At 54.2% G+C, this 14,449-nt stretch overlaps 6 protein-coding genes across 6 annotated transcripts; 4 read left to right on the top strand and 2 right to left on the bottom strand.

The window, feature by feature from the left end:
* Positions 1 to 435: 435 nt before the first annotated feature.
* On the top strand, positions 436 to 4,231 carry CLUP02_14381 (uncharacterized protein; the record flags this gene model as incomplete). The annotated part of the gene is made up of 4 exons (XM_049293310.1): positions 436 to 623; positions 697 to 1,551; positions 1,986 to 2,600; positions 2,830 to 4,231. 4 exons carry the CDS (start codon positions 436 to 438, stop codon positions 4,229 to 4,231), a joined length of 3,060 nt encoding a protein of 1,019 aa, XP_049150456.1.
* Positions 4,232 to 4,431: 200 nt separating this feature from the next.
* On the top strand, positions 4,432 to 4,900 carry CLUP02_14380 (uncharacterized protein; the record flags this gene model as incomplete). Its single annotated transcript, XM_049293309.1, has 3 exons — positions 4,432 to 4,658; positions 4,727 to 4,786; positions 4,846 to 4,900. The coding sequence occupies 3 exons, from the start codon at positions 4,432 to 4,434 to the stop codon at positions 4,898 to 4,900; spliced, it is 342 nt and encodes a 113-aa protein (XP_049150455.1).
* Positions 4,901 to 5,174: 274 nt separating this feature from the next.
* On the top strand, positions 5,175 to 7,001 carry CLUP02_14379 (uncharacterized protein; the record flags this gene model as incomplete). The annotated part of the gene is made up of 4 exons (XM_049293308.1): positions 5,175 to 5,637; positions 5,843 to 5,941; positions 6,016 to 6,692; positions 6,759 to 7,001. 4 exons carry the CDS (start codon positions 5,175 to 5,177, stop codon positions 6,999 to 7,001), a joined length of 1,482 nt encoding a protein of 493 aa, XP_049150454.1.
* A 349-nt stretch (positions 7,002 to 7,350) lies between these two features.
* Positions 7,351 to 8,798, bottom strand: CLUP02_14378 (PAP2 superfamily protein; the record flags this gene model as incomplete). Its single annotated transcript, XM_049293307.1, has 3 exons — positions 7,351 to 7,691; positions 7,756 to 8,520; positions 8,774 to 8,798. 3 exons carry the CDS (start codon positions 8,796 to 8,798, stop codon positions 7,351 to 7,353), a joined length of 1,131 nt encoding a protein of 376 aa, XP_049150453.1.
* Positions 8,799 to 10,528: 1,730 nt separating this feature from the next.
* Positions 10,529 to 12,839, bottom strand: CLUP02_14377 (NGP1NT domain-containing protein; the record flags this gene model as incomplete). Its single annotated transcript, XM_049293306.1, has 4 exons — positions 10,529 to 11,259; positions 11,317 to 11,593; positions 11,944 to 12,676; positions 12,742 to 12,839. The coding sequence occupies 4 exons, from the start codon at positions 12,837 to 12,839 to the stop codon at positions 10,529 to 10,531; spliced, it is 1,839 nt and encodes a 612-aa protein (XP_049150452.1).
* A 263-nt stretch (positions 12,840 to 13,102) lies between these two features.
* Positions 13,103 to 14,381, top strand: CLUP02_14376 (uncharacterized protein; the record flags this gene model as incomplete). Its single annotated transcript, XM_049293305.1, has 2 exons — positions 13,103 to 13,118; positions 13,390 to 14,381. The coding sequence occupies 2 exons, from the start codon at positions 13,103 to 13,105 to the stop codon at positions 14,379 to 14,381; spliced, it is 1,008 nt and encodes a 335-aa protein (XP_049150451.1).
* Positions 14,382 to 14,449: the final 68 nt, after the last annotated feature.

The following is a 14,449-nucleotide window of genomic DNA, read 5'->3' as shown; positions in this document are numbered from 1 at the left end:
CCGATGTCGACATCCGGAACCTGCCTGTCACCTCAAACGCCCAGACAATGCTTTCATAACTGCCGGTTCTATCATCCAGGGACGGTGCCGGATGGGTTCGGGCCATCCAAGGTCATCCCTTCTAATCAAGGGTCCTGTCCCAGGCACCATGTGGCGTTCAACGTCTCTCCTCACGACGGGAATGCAAGCATTTATATGAGTAAATGACCACTAGCAGCTCTTTCGAGCAGTGTCCACCTGGATTTCGAGGAGAGCGGAGTCTAGTCGCCTACTTGACCCATGTTCATCGTCATCTAAAGATGATACTTAGGAGCTGGTCATCCGTCTTGGTCGCTGAAAATGCCTAGAGTCTTGTTTCCGTCATTGCTTTCACCACTTTCGTTCCTAACTTTCTGCAACTTGCCGTGACGCCCGTGGCGTTCAACGCAGCTTACAATGAGAAGCTTCAAGCACGTAGCAGTAGCTCTGGCCTTCCTTCTGTGCATGATTTCTCAAGCAGAAAGCTCACCGAAGCCAGCGAGACAATGTCCGCCTCTGAAGAAGGGCAGCTTTGTCGTTCAACAGTACCAACTCTATCCCGAGAATGCGGACTGGGACGTCAACAACTGCATCGTCTACTTTGGGTAAGCTTATATGTACAAGCCCAGACATGAATCATGGTGCTAAGGCAGAGGCAAGATCACTGTTCAACGCTAGCGTTGTAGTTTATGATCCGTACAAGGACACCGTCCTAGACATCTTGACGTTCGATGGCATCACGCACAACCCTGCCTTACACATTGGTGGTGTGCAGGTAGACACTCGCACCAAACTAGTCTCGATTGTAGTCGACGCCGCCGCCCCCTTCAATACCGGCGGCAAAGACGTGTCGGGTGACAACTTCATCATCAAGTACGACCCGGCAAAGAAGCAGGTCCTGTGGAACAAGAACATCACGGCCGTGACCAAAGGGGCATACGGAGGCTTCCAGGACATTGAGCACGACACCCACGGAAACACCTACGTCGTTGGCTCGTTCCCGGGTACAATCATGAAAGTCGACCGCCAAGGCTCTGCTGTCGTCCCGTGGTACCTCCCCGTGAAGATTGACCACACGAAAATGGGCTTCTCCGGCCTCGCAGCCACTGGCAATATCCTGCTGTCCAACAATAACGAGGACGCCCAGATCTATCGGTTCGACATGAAAGCGGACAAGGGCGCTCCCGTGCTCGTACCGAGATCGCCGAATGTGACGCTAGCGGGCACCGATGCCATCTATCTTCCACCAAGGTACGGTGGAAAGGTGTTGCTTATCGCCGAGAATACCAAAGGCGTGACTGTTTTGCGGTCAAAAGATGGATCCTGGAAGTCTGCCGAGCACCTTGGCACGGTACCGAATAATTCCACCGATGCTCAAGGAGGGATTGTCACTGCTCCGGTGCAAGTCGGCGACAGTCTGTTCATGGTTGAGGAGTTCTTTGCGGATGCTCCTGTTGCGGGCTCGACTTCTGGGAACAGGACTAGTTTCCCGATGGTGGACATCACCTCGCAGGTTGAAGATCTTCTCAAGAAGTGAGTGATTCGCGGTTTGAAATGGTAGTATAATAAATACACTCTTCTTCAACGAAGAAACTTCTGGAACTTCATCGCCATCTTCAGGCTGCAGATTTGATCCACTGATTCGATTAGGTGTTAATCTAGACCACTTTTTGGGACCCCTTGAACTGACAAGCCCCCGGTCAATAGTCTGACATGCTCAAGTCTGCAGGCATCCACAATCGCGCATCAACAGTCAAGTGCCTATTGGATATGCGGATTCAATCTAGTCCACACCCCTCGCCAATGGTAGGGCTACGAAGTCAACCCAATAGCTCGTTATCACGGCCAACGTTTGCCGAGTTCGCTCTCAGGGCCCTTCCAATACTATGATGCCTTGATAACGAGATGTCTTCGCCAATCATGCCCTCACCATCACCAGTGTCTCACTCATGCGAGTGGTGTCGCAGGCTCCTCGTCATCCACGCCGAAGCCGATATCCCGCACCAGAACCGGGGCGACAGACACGACGCCAGGTGGAACAAGATCGTATTCGAGACCAGTCTCACAGATCTTCTCACAGCCCAGCAGAAAACATGTGCCTTTATAGACTGGATACTCGACGGGGAGTGCATCGCACGACCAGACGTTGGCGAATGCGTCGACAACATATCCGGCGAGGTCTACCAGATGGACCTCGAAGAGCTCGAGCAGTTCCACGGCCAGATTGACAAGGACCCGGACTACAGGCTTCCTTCCATCCGCCACGCCGTCCAGGGCCGCAGCGACGGGTACGTCGACTATGTACTCGTAGCTGAGACGAACCCCCCATTCCGTATTGGTGGTGACCACACTCCAGACGTCCTGACTATAGAATTCTTTGGGCTTTGGGACCCGCGCACAAAGCTCGTCTCGTATAGGACGGTCAAGGGTCTGCAGATATGTACGCCTCATGATAACCCGGCAGCCAGAGACTTCTGGACGCGGCCGATACAGAATGATCCTGCGTGTTGTCTGCCTGCAGTGAAGTCATGGCTGGCAGATTGCGAGGATAAGCACGAAAGGTGTCGGGAGCTGAAGACGCAGTCTGGGCCGTCGGCACTCAGGCCTATTAGGCTGATTTATGTTAATCACAACTCTAGAACAGGGAGCTATTCGCTGCGGTTGCGAGATACGGCGAATCTTAATCCTCTACCTAGATTCGCGGCTTTGAGCTATTGCTGGGGCGGCAACCAGACGGTGAAATGCGAGACGGCTACGCTAGAGGCGTTCACAAAGGATATTGCCTTTGAAAAACTGCCTCGGACGATACAGGACGCCGTCCAAAGTCTGCTCGCAGCTCGGAGTTGAGTATGTCTGGGTCGATGCTCTCTGCATCATTCAAGATGAAGGCAACGACGAAAAGATTTTGGAAATCGCCAAGATGCCGTACATCTACGGTCAAGCGTCCTTCACCATTATGGCATCCAGAGCCAAGACTGCGTGGGAAGGGTTTCTCCAGAACAGAGAGTGTTTCAAAGAGTCTGATCAAGCATTTCTTCTCTCCTGGCAGTCCGAAAAGGGCGAACTGGGATCGATTACCTTGGCCGAGATGGAGACAGGGCACGAACCTATTGACGAGCGGGGGTGGACTTTTCAAGAACGTCTTTTATCTGTCAGGATCGTCGAGTTCGGGTCCCGGCAAACTAGATGGAGCTGTCAAGAACCAATTCCGTCAATCACCGGGAACGACACGCTATACGGCCTCGACGTCGGTGAGGGTGCAACCGACGGCTGGAGAAAGATTGCAGAGCCCAATGACCTCAGGCAGGACTCCTTCAACTGGGGCTACTGCTCAAAGACTCCATCCCCGTGGGGCGCACTGGTAGATATCTACACCAGCCGTACTCTGTCCTTCAACACTGATCGCGCTCTGGCCATGTCGGGAGTCGCGGAGCGCTTTGCTGTGTTGACTGGCGATGAATACGCCGCTGGTCTCTGGAAAAGGAGCATCCGCGACGAGTTGCTCTGGAGAGTGGAGCAAGATGAGCGACGAAATCGGGCGGCGGCCTATCAGGGGCCTTCGTGGTCGTGGTTCGCAGTTGATAGTAGTGTGAGAGCATACGTGGCTTTGGGTGACGGTTGGGAAATCCCTACGTTCGAAGGCGATGTGACGGATGCGACGGAGGTCTACCACGCCGAAGTCGTATCTATTTCGGCCGAGCCGGTGAACAAAAACGCGCCCTACGGCGACGTCCGTGGCGACTCAGGTCGGCTTAGACTTCATGGGAGGCTTGCGGCGGCCACCATCATCAATCATCCCACAGGAGACTCAAGGGACGATCCAGAAAATGTCTTTGATATAGCCAGTCCCCCGAGCTCACAAGGTGTTCTTGACTCAGGGACGAAGCTCATGAGTACCAGAAACATCAGCTGTCATCTTGATTGCCTAGATGAAGTAGACGTCAAGTCTGCAGGCTCCGGGGGGTACATGGCACTGGAGATCAAGAGAGTGCGCGGGTACTCTGCCGACTGGACTATACTCGGACTGCTTCTACAGCCGGTCAAGATGAATGGGGGAAGTTCGTTGAACGGTGTGCCAGCTTACAAAAGAATTGGCACGTTTGAGTTGGAGTTGGAGACTACATTTGATGACTTGGATGACGATCAGAGCCTTCAGAGCGAGGAGCATTGCTTCTTCGACTTCATCCAACCACAAATGATAGAGATATTTTGATAGACACGGTGAAGATTCAACTATTCTTCATTCTAGTTCGCAGAACCCGAGTACATGTAAATTTCGAGGACTGTTGGCTCACAAAAGGATTCAAGTCATCTTTCCTTACTTTTATCACATCCCCATCCTTTCTCTTGATGACTTGTTGCATGCTGGGATACATGTAGAGTCTTACTACATGCACAGGGAGAGTCGAAACAATGAGAACAAAGACAAATGTACGGTATGCTGCCGTCTCATTTGTTCTGTCACTTCTCCCATATACTACTTGCTATATATTTATTCGCCTTTCTATTTGGGAGCTACTCGTCATCCTCTGTATTGAGTCTCAACCAAAGTTCCATAGTCTTCTCAAGTCTCATCTTGACTTGACTTGTAGCATCGATGTGTCTCAGCAGTACTTGATCACCGCGAGCACAACACTTTGGTCTTTTGCGCAAGTCGTCAAAGGAATCGAGGTCTTATAACTTCATGGCCTCATGCTCCCTTGTTAAGCAAGCTGGGGTCATACACCACAGCCACGGCAACCCAATATGAATGCACTAATCAGACGATGTTCGTTCTTGTTCGGAGCAAGACTCTTCCACAGTGTTCAAGACTCTTCTCGATGTCAGGCTCGGTGCCTCGATATCTCACGGGCCTAGAAGACAGGCCTTGAACGACGGCTAAGCAGTCGTGCCTTTAAGCTATATCCTTTCCATAATCCATCTCGCTTTTACTTTCCGCATCTCTTCCACATGTTCATCCCTCTCTTACGTCCCACTTTCTTATCATATTTTACCTTGGATAAGTAAGTCATCGACATGTAATCAAACCTTAACCGAAATACAAGATGACAGAGCCTCCAAGAAATGGAAGCTAACGAGCAGAAGAATTACAGAAACGAAAATCTTCGCGTTACTCGAAGTAACTGGAGCCATTTCTACCCGCCATAGGCATACCGATGGACCAAAACGAAAAGCTGACGACCCTGACCCTGGCTAAGATTTTGGAAAGGCTCAACCGAAAGGACACAGGACACCCAGGTGAAGATGAAATCCAGAATCAAGGGGATCAGATACGTGGAAATTCTACGACTGTAAGGCATTGGATCGAGACATCGGTAAGAAACGGCATGAATGACAGTGCTCCTCTCGCATTCATGGGCCCATTTGGCGGTGACGGCGCTGCTCCTGCGAGCATTCCTGCTGGGAGAGCTCCGAGTAGCCAGGCGCCGACACCTCCCCGTCCCAGCCTGAGACCTTCTTCACCTTCACAACTCCGCCCCGGTACGTTTCCCATACTCCTTGGCCGGGTCGAATTCTCGCTGATCAAACTTAGCGAGCCCAGCGGTCTCATGACCCAACATCCAATCTACAACTCCATCTCATCAGACGATACCGCCATCCCTTCTGCAACATTCTTTCGTGAGTCTCATCCCATTAGCCAAAACCATTTATCTGATGCACTTCTCATTAAATCAAGATAGCAAAATCCATTCCTTCAAGCCCCGTCGGCCCGATCGGGGTCCCCCAGCACTCGGTGATGAATTTCTCATCTCCGCAGCACTCGTCGCGTACGTCTCACCTCGATGCTTACGAACTTGCCCGCTTCTCCGCTAATTAATCGCAGCGAATGTGACGACATTCAGCCCCAGTGGCCGTCCGGTGCAAAACCCGATGGTGGCAGCGCTTTCGTCCGGGCAGCAAGCCCCTTTGAAGGCGCGACTCCGTGAGATTCATCCCATCCCAGCTAATCATCTCTTACTTGTCTTTTCATATCACTAATTACTATCTCGAGAACAGAAATGGACAAGAACCGAAGAGCCTCAGTCGTTAAGATGACCAGCCGGGAGAAGCTTCTGAAGTCGAGCAGCCCCCTGATCCCCTCTGCCCTCCGAAGTGTCAATTTCCCTCCTCCGTCGCTCGAGAGCACCACCGACGAGTCGAGCAGCGATGAGCTCATAATTACAAACCGCGGCCATTCGAGCAGCCAAGTTCATCAGACTCAGAGTAGCATGAGAATGAACATCGATTCCTCGTTCAGCCACCTGGCTCCTCCCATGTCTCCGAACGAACTCTTCAACGCATTCTCATCCATGAACACGTTCGCAGCCAACAACCCGCCTCCTTCCTTGCCCCCGAACGACCTGCTCGCGAACCCGGGCCCGGCTTGGAACTTGGACCTGCTCCAGAGCCCTCAACTCGGGCACATCCTCCCACCTCCAGCGGAGATCGCAGTCAGAGTCGGCAACGCGCGCACCCTCGCTCACAACGGCTACCGCGGCCCCTTCGATATCGGCCGCCTCACCTGCCTCGTTGATCCGTACACTGGCGAGCCCAACCCTATCGCCGAGACACGCCCCGATGCTCACGGCAACATGGTCACGTACGACATTCACACCAACGAAGCCATTCTCGACGTCGAGCCCTGCGAGACTGGCACCGCCCAGTGGGGCAAGAAGGGCGAGTTCACTGGCTTTGTAGAGTCGAGCGCCGCTTCGTGGGTGCTTGGTCCCGGATAGAACCCGGCCATGCCCCCGACTCAGGTCGAGGAAACAAAGGATCCGCGCCTTAAGTCGAACGCAAAGGATGCCTGGATGGGCGCTAGGCTTGGCGAAGGCACTCAATCTGTCATGGATCATGACTATGATGTCCCGGCTGCGATACCTAATACGGGTCCGACGCCGTCTTGGGTCAAGGAAGCCAATGACATTCTTGGTATTCCGAACCAGGATGACGAGGATCAGCCGGGTCTCTTCGAATATTGCGATTTAAATTTTGACGAATGATTATGAATCGTCAATACTTGGGTCATAGGAGTTTGGATGGAACTCTTCCTCACTTGGAGAACAAGGTTTACTTTGGGAACTGGCTTTGCGGTTCAGATCTAAATAGCCATCAGAATCGCGACGAAGCGTTTATGAATACATGTATTGATTAGGAAAAGTATCCTTCCCTTGTATTACTTTATACGGGACATCTTGCATGCAAAGCGTGACCAAACTCGTGGTCCCGCGTTGAAGCGATCCATCCCCAAGACTGATGCCTTCTACATCAATCTTTAATCAGTCTGAGTGTGCTCAACACACATCTTAAGCCTCAGCCGGTGGTCAAGATTGCTATCCTCAACCTCAACAATCACCTTTCAGGAGGCGGCATGGGCTTGGTTCCGTTCTGAGGGGTAGCCGTCCCATTAGCAGGAGGAGACATTCCTCCGCCTCCGTGGCCACCACCACCTCCACCACCTCCGGGAGGCTTATCACCCATGCCCTCTCCACGCCCACAACCACTCATGTAGAGCGTAATCTCACCACAGTTGACGCCCTGGTCGTTCTTCTTGTACAGGTTGTACGTCTGGTTCTCGGCCTCGCACTGGAAGTACCGCGTCTGCTCCTGGAACGTCATCTTGCCGTCGCAGCCTACGCTCCAACCCTTGTCGGGCTTCTGTCCCGGGTCGCACTGGAGTGTCTCGGTAGGGGCTGTTCACATATGTTAGTCCATCTGGTTTATTGGAAGTGGAGGGTAGAATGGTTCAAAACTTACGAGTCCACCACATGCCGCGTCGGCGGGTATCGACAATCTCGCCCTTTTCCATGCGGAGGATGACGGGCTCGAGGCCGATTCTCAGCTGGCCGCTTTCCAGTTGGCCGACCCAGCCCGAGACGGAGCCCTTGGCTCGCATGCGGAATGAGTTGCATTCCGTCATGCCGCCGCCGCCTTTTCCTCCTCCTCCACCACCTCCACCGCCGCCAGGCTTGTCACCGCCCGGCTTGTCGCCCCCGCCTCCACCACCTCCATGACCGCCTCCGTTGCCTCCTTTGCAGTCATCTCCTCCCTTTCCACCACCACCGCCTCCACCGGGCATACCAGGCATGCCGGGAGGCTTGTCACCACCTCCACCGGGCATACCGGGAGGCATACCAGGCGGCTGCTTGCCTCCGTGACCGCCCTTGCAGTCATCTCCACCCTTACCGCCACCTCCACCACCGTTTCCGCCGCCTTCACCAGGCTTGCCTCCGCCCTCGCCGCCGCCTCCGTGACCTCCACCTCCACCACCGCCGCCGCCGCCACCACCGGGCATACCGGGCGGCTTGTCACCGCCCTTACACTCTCCACCACCGCGACCGCCGCCTCCTCCTCCACCTCCGGGGTTATGTTCCGAATCCATGGTGTTGTTAGTCTCCCTGGGCACGAGGGCTAGAGCGAGAGAGCTCGTGGCCAGGGATACAACTGTAACTAAAGAAAGACGCATCTTCTTCCTCTTGGTCCTCCTATGCTGTGCTTTGATGTGTGTTGCTCCGTTCACGTCTGCTAGAGACTAGGAGTTGATGATGGTTTTACTAGGAATGACGACAACCCGTAATCTAGGGCTCCGAGGTAAAAACAAAAAGTAACAACCTCGTGATGATGGCCCGTGTTCAGGGGGAGAAAAAGGATGATGTGCTGGGTAAGGTTTACAAAAAAGAAGAAGCCTTTTGATCCTTCTTCCAGCACAACTAGAAGCGAATGCTAGGTGGTGGTGTTCGTATAAGAAAAGGGGTGAAGAGGTAAGGAGACTCACACTTTAGCGGGAGGAAGACTTTCATCTTTTTATGCTTTTGGAAATCACCCTGGAGTTTGAGTATTTGCCGAAGTTCCCTCGTTCTTGTCTCGATCTACGAAAGGGAAAGGCGAGGCGGGGTTCAAACATCTGTACACACACCCACCCTCGCATACAATACTGGCGAACACGAAATAGTCTTTTTCGACTTGACTAGTTACCCGAGAGCAGAAAATCCGAGTAAGGAAGGCACACACACCGTTGGGCGAGAAGTGAGGGGACGAGAGGAGGCGGAAGAGGGGTGTGACGGACAGACCGGTGTGTTTGGTTTCCACGATGTTCGACTCATCATGAGGAGATTGGAAAGAAGCGTACCCGGCAAGGTAAGGCAAGGCGAGGTACCTACATGTGGACAAGGGCAAGGGGTGTTCTGCCATCCAGCAAAAGAGAAAAACCAAGGCAGAGAGGGAACAGGAAAGAGGGCGAGAGAAACCAGACAAGCAAAACATCGGATTACACGGTCCACGTGGGGTCGACGGAGACTTGCCTTCTCGTCGGAATTGTTCCTCCAAAGAGACGCCTGCGTGTGTATGTGTGTGTTGGTTGTCGTTGAGTTGAGTCCTCCAAGTCTCGAATCGGAGAAGGACGTTGTAAGAACTCTAAATAAACCTTCTCTCACGACTCATAGTCATCAGACGATCGTCGACACACTTCTCTTTCCGCAATCGAGATGGAGGGGGAAGGAGAGGGGGGAGGGGGGTGGTAGTGCCAGATAGAGTAGGAGAGCCAAGAAGAAAAGGACCGTTTCCACGCTAGATGAAAAGAAGGAAATCCTTCCTTTGCAGACACAAGCGAAAGAAAGAATAAACTTTGCTTTTCAATGAGGAAAGAGTCAAGTCGGGCCAGGTTCGCTAATTGAGACGGGTGGACGTTGAGGGAAACTCTCCTGCTTAGTCGTGACGAGGAACCTTACGTCGGAACTTTAATCAATATCATCGAATCCCCGTTTCTCTGTTGGCCGATGTCTGTTTGTTTTTTTCTGCTCAAGTTGCAGGGCCGACGTCGCGGCGAGACAACCGACAAAGGGAACGACAGAAGCCGAAAGAGGGAACATGAGGGGAAAGAGGGCACAGGAACAAAGTTTTCATCGGTGAATCATGTTTTTGTATTCTTGTCTGACTGGCGGCGACCAATCCATTGAATGTCTATCTCTGCATTCTTTTGTTTCGACTTCAGTTCTTTCTGAACTGAAGAGACCTCGTTTTTTGAAGAGGCTTTTGGGTATGGACAATATCTATCTACAGATGGCAACTTGCCAATCGAGATAGATCACCTGGGGGTATCATACGGTAACAACGCTGAGCGTAACATCCCTCGATAGAGATGGCGGGGGAATAAACTTTGGGAAACATCCCGCGGCTGGAGCCCGTGCTTAGCTGGAGAAACAGGGAAGGGCGGAAACCCGGGATCTGCGTCCCACGGCAGAGCCGCAATCAGGTGCCGACGCTGAACAGCCTCAATGTCTGGAAACATTGAGGTGTCGTGAAACGACTGCCCTGGCTGGCCCGTGATTTTCACAGCACAAAGGCCTGACGGTTCCTGAAGGTCCCCGATTGCGGACCGTACGGCCAAACTCGCTTTTCGTTTCGTTTAGTTTTTTTCCGAGTCAGCCCCAACTCAAGTGGACTCGCCGCTTCCCACCTGTACTGGTGAGGCTGCCGAAACTTCGGCGTTGCAGCGGAAGAGATTCATCTAGCAGGTTCTCGCCTGAGGATTTCACGTCTTTGTCTTTCTTCTCTTCTTCGAGGCGTTGCTAGCACTACGATCCGATACAGCACGGACCGAGGTGTTATAGCTTGTCTCCGAGGCAGCGCCGTCACCACCATCTTCACTCGCAGAGTCATCGTCTGATATGTCATCCAGCGGGATCATGTCGTCCGAGGCCTCACCTGCGTCTTCAGATGCCTCGGCCAAGGACTTGTCGCCCTCAGCCTTGTCATCGTCAGACCCGAAACCTTCAAACTCCTCATCGTCCCCTTCTTCTCCGTCACTGGAGGGTCCCATTGACGTATCGGCCACGCTCTCGGCCACATCAGTTGCGTCACGCTTCCGCTTCTGGGGCATCTCGCCAAGCCTGCCGCCACGACCCTCAATGCCCTCGGGAGTCTCCGTGCCTTCTTCCTCAACAGGCGCGGGAGTGAACCAAGGGATTTTGCCACGCATGAAGTCGTTGAGGACCATCTTGGCAACACCGTCCAAGTCGGCCTCTCCGTGCTTCAGCAGACGACCACCCTTTCGGGCAAGCATCTCGAGAAACTCGACGTGATTGGTCCAACCCTTGAGTCCGTATGTTCTCTCCATGTGATGTGTCTTCACCTTCTCGAGCACAGCAGGGATGTACTGCTCAGGGTTGTGGACGTTCTCAACACGAACAACACCTCTCAGGAGAAGATCCTGAGGGGTGTCGGTCTGCGACGGCGGCACAATACCAGGGCAATCAATCATGTCTATGACAGATTAGTTCTATGTTGAAGTACGTCGAAAGGAATGGAACGATGACTTACAGATCTTGCGGGTGAGTGTGATGTACTGCCAGACCTTGGTTTCACCGGGAATCGGTGCAACGTTGGCGACCTTCTTCTGTCTCAGGGTGTTGACGATGGAACTCTTGCCGACATTAGGGTAGCCGATGAGACCAACAGAGATCTGCTTGCGGTCGCTGTGGAGCTTGGCGTACTGTCTGAGCAGCTCAATCAGACTACCCTTTCCGAAGGGATTCGTCAGACTAGAGTGCATCGCCAGCGTAGGCTTGTCCTTTGAGAAGTGCTTCACCCAACGGGCCTGTATCGAATTAGCTTCTGCATGAAGCAAACAGTTGAAGAATCAAAATGATCTGGAAGGTATGTATGCTTCACTACTAAGAAATACCACCATCGAAAGGCTCGAAAGAGCACTGGCAGACTTCAACTCATCGGAAGCAATTCTGTCTCATGATAGGAAATCCAAAACGGATCCCATCAGCCCTGATCCAAGGACCAGGACAGCGAGACAGCCCTCGATTTTCCCAGTGTTTAACGGAGAACTTCCATTGTAAGCACTCAAAGAGTGCGGAACGCTTCCTGACAAAGACACTGGGGTATGGGATGGGGGGGGGGGGGGGGGGGGCAGAATAATGAGCTTGAGAAACTTACAGCAACACTGGTAGGCACCAAGTCCGTCTTGTTCAAGACAAAGATGAGATGCTTGTGAGGTGCCTCCTCGCGGAGGTACTTCTCGACACTGCGACATCTCGTTCCCAGAGGGTCGCGAGCATCCAAGACGTGGATAACAACGTCGGAAGAATCCAACACACGGTACAGCTCGTTCCAGATACGCTTGCTCTGACCCTTGTTGAAGATGGGCTCGATCGACAAGGTGACGTGACTCTCGTCCTCGTCCGCGCCACCGGATTGGCCACTGAGCAGCTTGTTCCGCTCCTGGAGCTCGTTGAACTTGTCAAGATCCTTGTCGACTTCGCCAGCCAAATCCGCAATGGAACCGGCGCCAATCTTGACGCGCTTCCGCTGAGACTTGGGACCGAACGTGTCTCCGAAGGAGGACGTCTCGATCGTCATCTTGGCCTGGTGCTGCTTGATGCCGTTGACGTTGTCGGCACCATCCTTGATCAAGGACATGGGCAGCTTGTTGCTCTTGAGCAGGACCGAGTAAGGGTCCGCGGTCTTCTCCGCCATGGCGCTCCGGAACGCCGTCAAGCTCTCCTGGGAGATGACACGGGTGTTGCCGAACCACTTGCGGTTGGGCTCGATCCGGGCGTTAGGGATTTCTCGGCTCTGGAAGGAGGCAGCCTTGGTGATCTCGCCGTCGGCGTTGCGCTGAGGCTTGCCATCCTTGTACATGTTCAACTGCCTCACCCGCTTGGCAGAGCTGTAGCATTGTAACGTCAGCAACCTGCTTGCGCATACCGAGCCAAGGGAGAGTTGGAAACCTACCGGTAGAAATTTTCGCCCTTGACCTTGACATTGCCCATGCCATCGCCGGTCTTGCCCTGGCGAACCTTTCGGCTCGCCTCTTTCTTTCCGGTTCCCATCTTTTGTGACCGCGAACTCGCCCAGTCGTCGACCTTATTGAAAAGAAAGGGAAGACTGAGGGAGAAGGGGGTAGACTGGGCGGGAGTTGGAGTCGGTGAAGTTTTTAGAGAGGATTGAGAGCAGGAGGTTGGAGCTTCAAGCGCAGTGAAAAGGAAGTTCTTTCTCTTGCGGGTGGTGGGGTCCCTTGGGAATTTTTTAGTGGAGTTGCTGAAAATTTCTGGAGCACTTCGGGGCGAATAACCGCCGTTGCACCGAGGAGCCAATGAACGATGCCACAGGTAAGAAGGGGGTGTCTCCACAGCTGCGGCTCCAAATTTCACCCCCCAATGCCTGGCCCTTTTTTCGCATCTTCGTCAGAGACCGGGAATCTCAACTGAGCAAAGGAGAACTTTGGAGCGCAGAGCTGCTACTCACTGCACACCCGAGCGTACACCTATCCAACCCAGGGCCGCCATCGAGAAATTCTCAGGTTCAACCGTCCCGACAGCAAAGCAGCTTGCCCATCTCAAGCCACGAATTGACTCCATTCCCAAACCCGCCTGCCGACAGCCCTTTCACAACCAGGCGACTACGGCCCCGAACACCCCATCAAGCCGGCTGCAATGTCGTCACGATGCTCCTGCGCGCGGCTGACGCGCCTCCCGACAACGATCGTCCCCAGACAAGCCACCCTCAACCTCACACGACCCTTCTCCTCCACGACGGCCCAGCTCAAGGTGCCCCCCCAACACCCAGACTGGATCAAGGTCCCGACGCCGCCCCAATCCCAGGCCTCTGAGGAGAAGCCCCCCATCGTAAAGGGCACCCTTCCCACGCCCCGCGACGTCTTCCCAGCAAAGGAAAACGACCGCAAAGTCCAGCCCTCGTACCTTCTCGAGACCGCACCCGCGCCCACCAGCGCCTCGTCCACGAAGCCCGCCCCTCCCGGCTCCCGCCTCGAGCACCGCCGCCGCATGGCCGAGTCCCGCCGCGAAAACCTCGGCATCGCCCTTCAGGGGCTCTACCAGCGCAAGCAGGAGGGCGTCGAGACCGTCACCGCCGAGAGACAGCGCCGCCTCCGCGACCACCAACGCGCCGCCGTCGCCCCCGAGCGCGCAGACGACCGCCTCACCCGCGGCTCCGTTCTCTCCTCCCTTGCCGAGTCTGCCTCTGTCGCACCCAACAAGGACCGCTACGACCAGGCCAACGCTAGCAAGGCGCGGACGGCCAGGCTCGCCGCCAAGAAGAGCGAGGCGAGACAGGATGCCCTCATGGAGCTGTACATCAACGCCTCCAAGTTCATCGTCACCGAGGAGGAGCTGGGCAAGCACCTGGACCAGCTCTTCTCCGAGGACTTCTGGAAGCGCCAGGGCAAGTCCATGGCCCACGACGCCGACAACGCCTGGGACGTCTGGGGACAGCCGCCGACGGTGCAGTCCATGCTGGACGACATGCTGAGAACGCAGCAGCGGGCCATCGACTTCCAGACGAGCGACCAGGACAGGACCGTCAAGAGGCAGAAGTCGATTGCCGAGGAGCTGACGGGCGGCAAGATGGAGTAAAGGGGTTCACACGTCAGAAATGGCCCGCCGTTCAGCTTGGAGAGTCTGCACATTCGGTGGGTTGTAAC

The sequence above is a fragment of the Colletotrichum lupini genome, chromosome 7 (assembly GCF_023278565.1).
Source record: "Colletotrichum lupini chromosome 7, complete sequence".
NCBI classification, from domain to species: Eukaryota; Fungi; Ascomycota; class Sordariomycetes; order Glomerellales; family Glomerellaceae; genus Colletotrichum; species Colletotrichum lupini.
The sequence above is the reverse complement of the archived record's forward strand: the minus strand, read 5'-3'. Positions and strand labels throughout refer to the sequence as shown.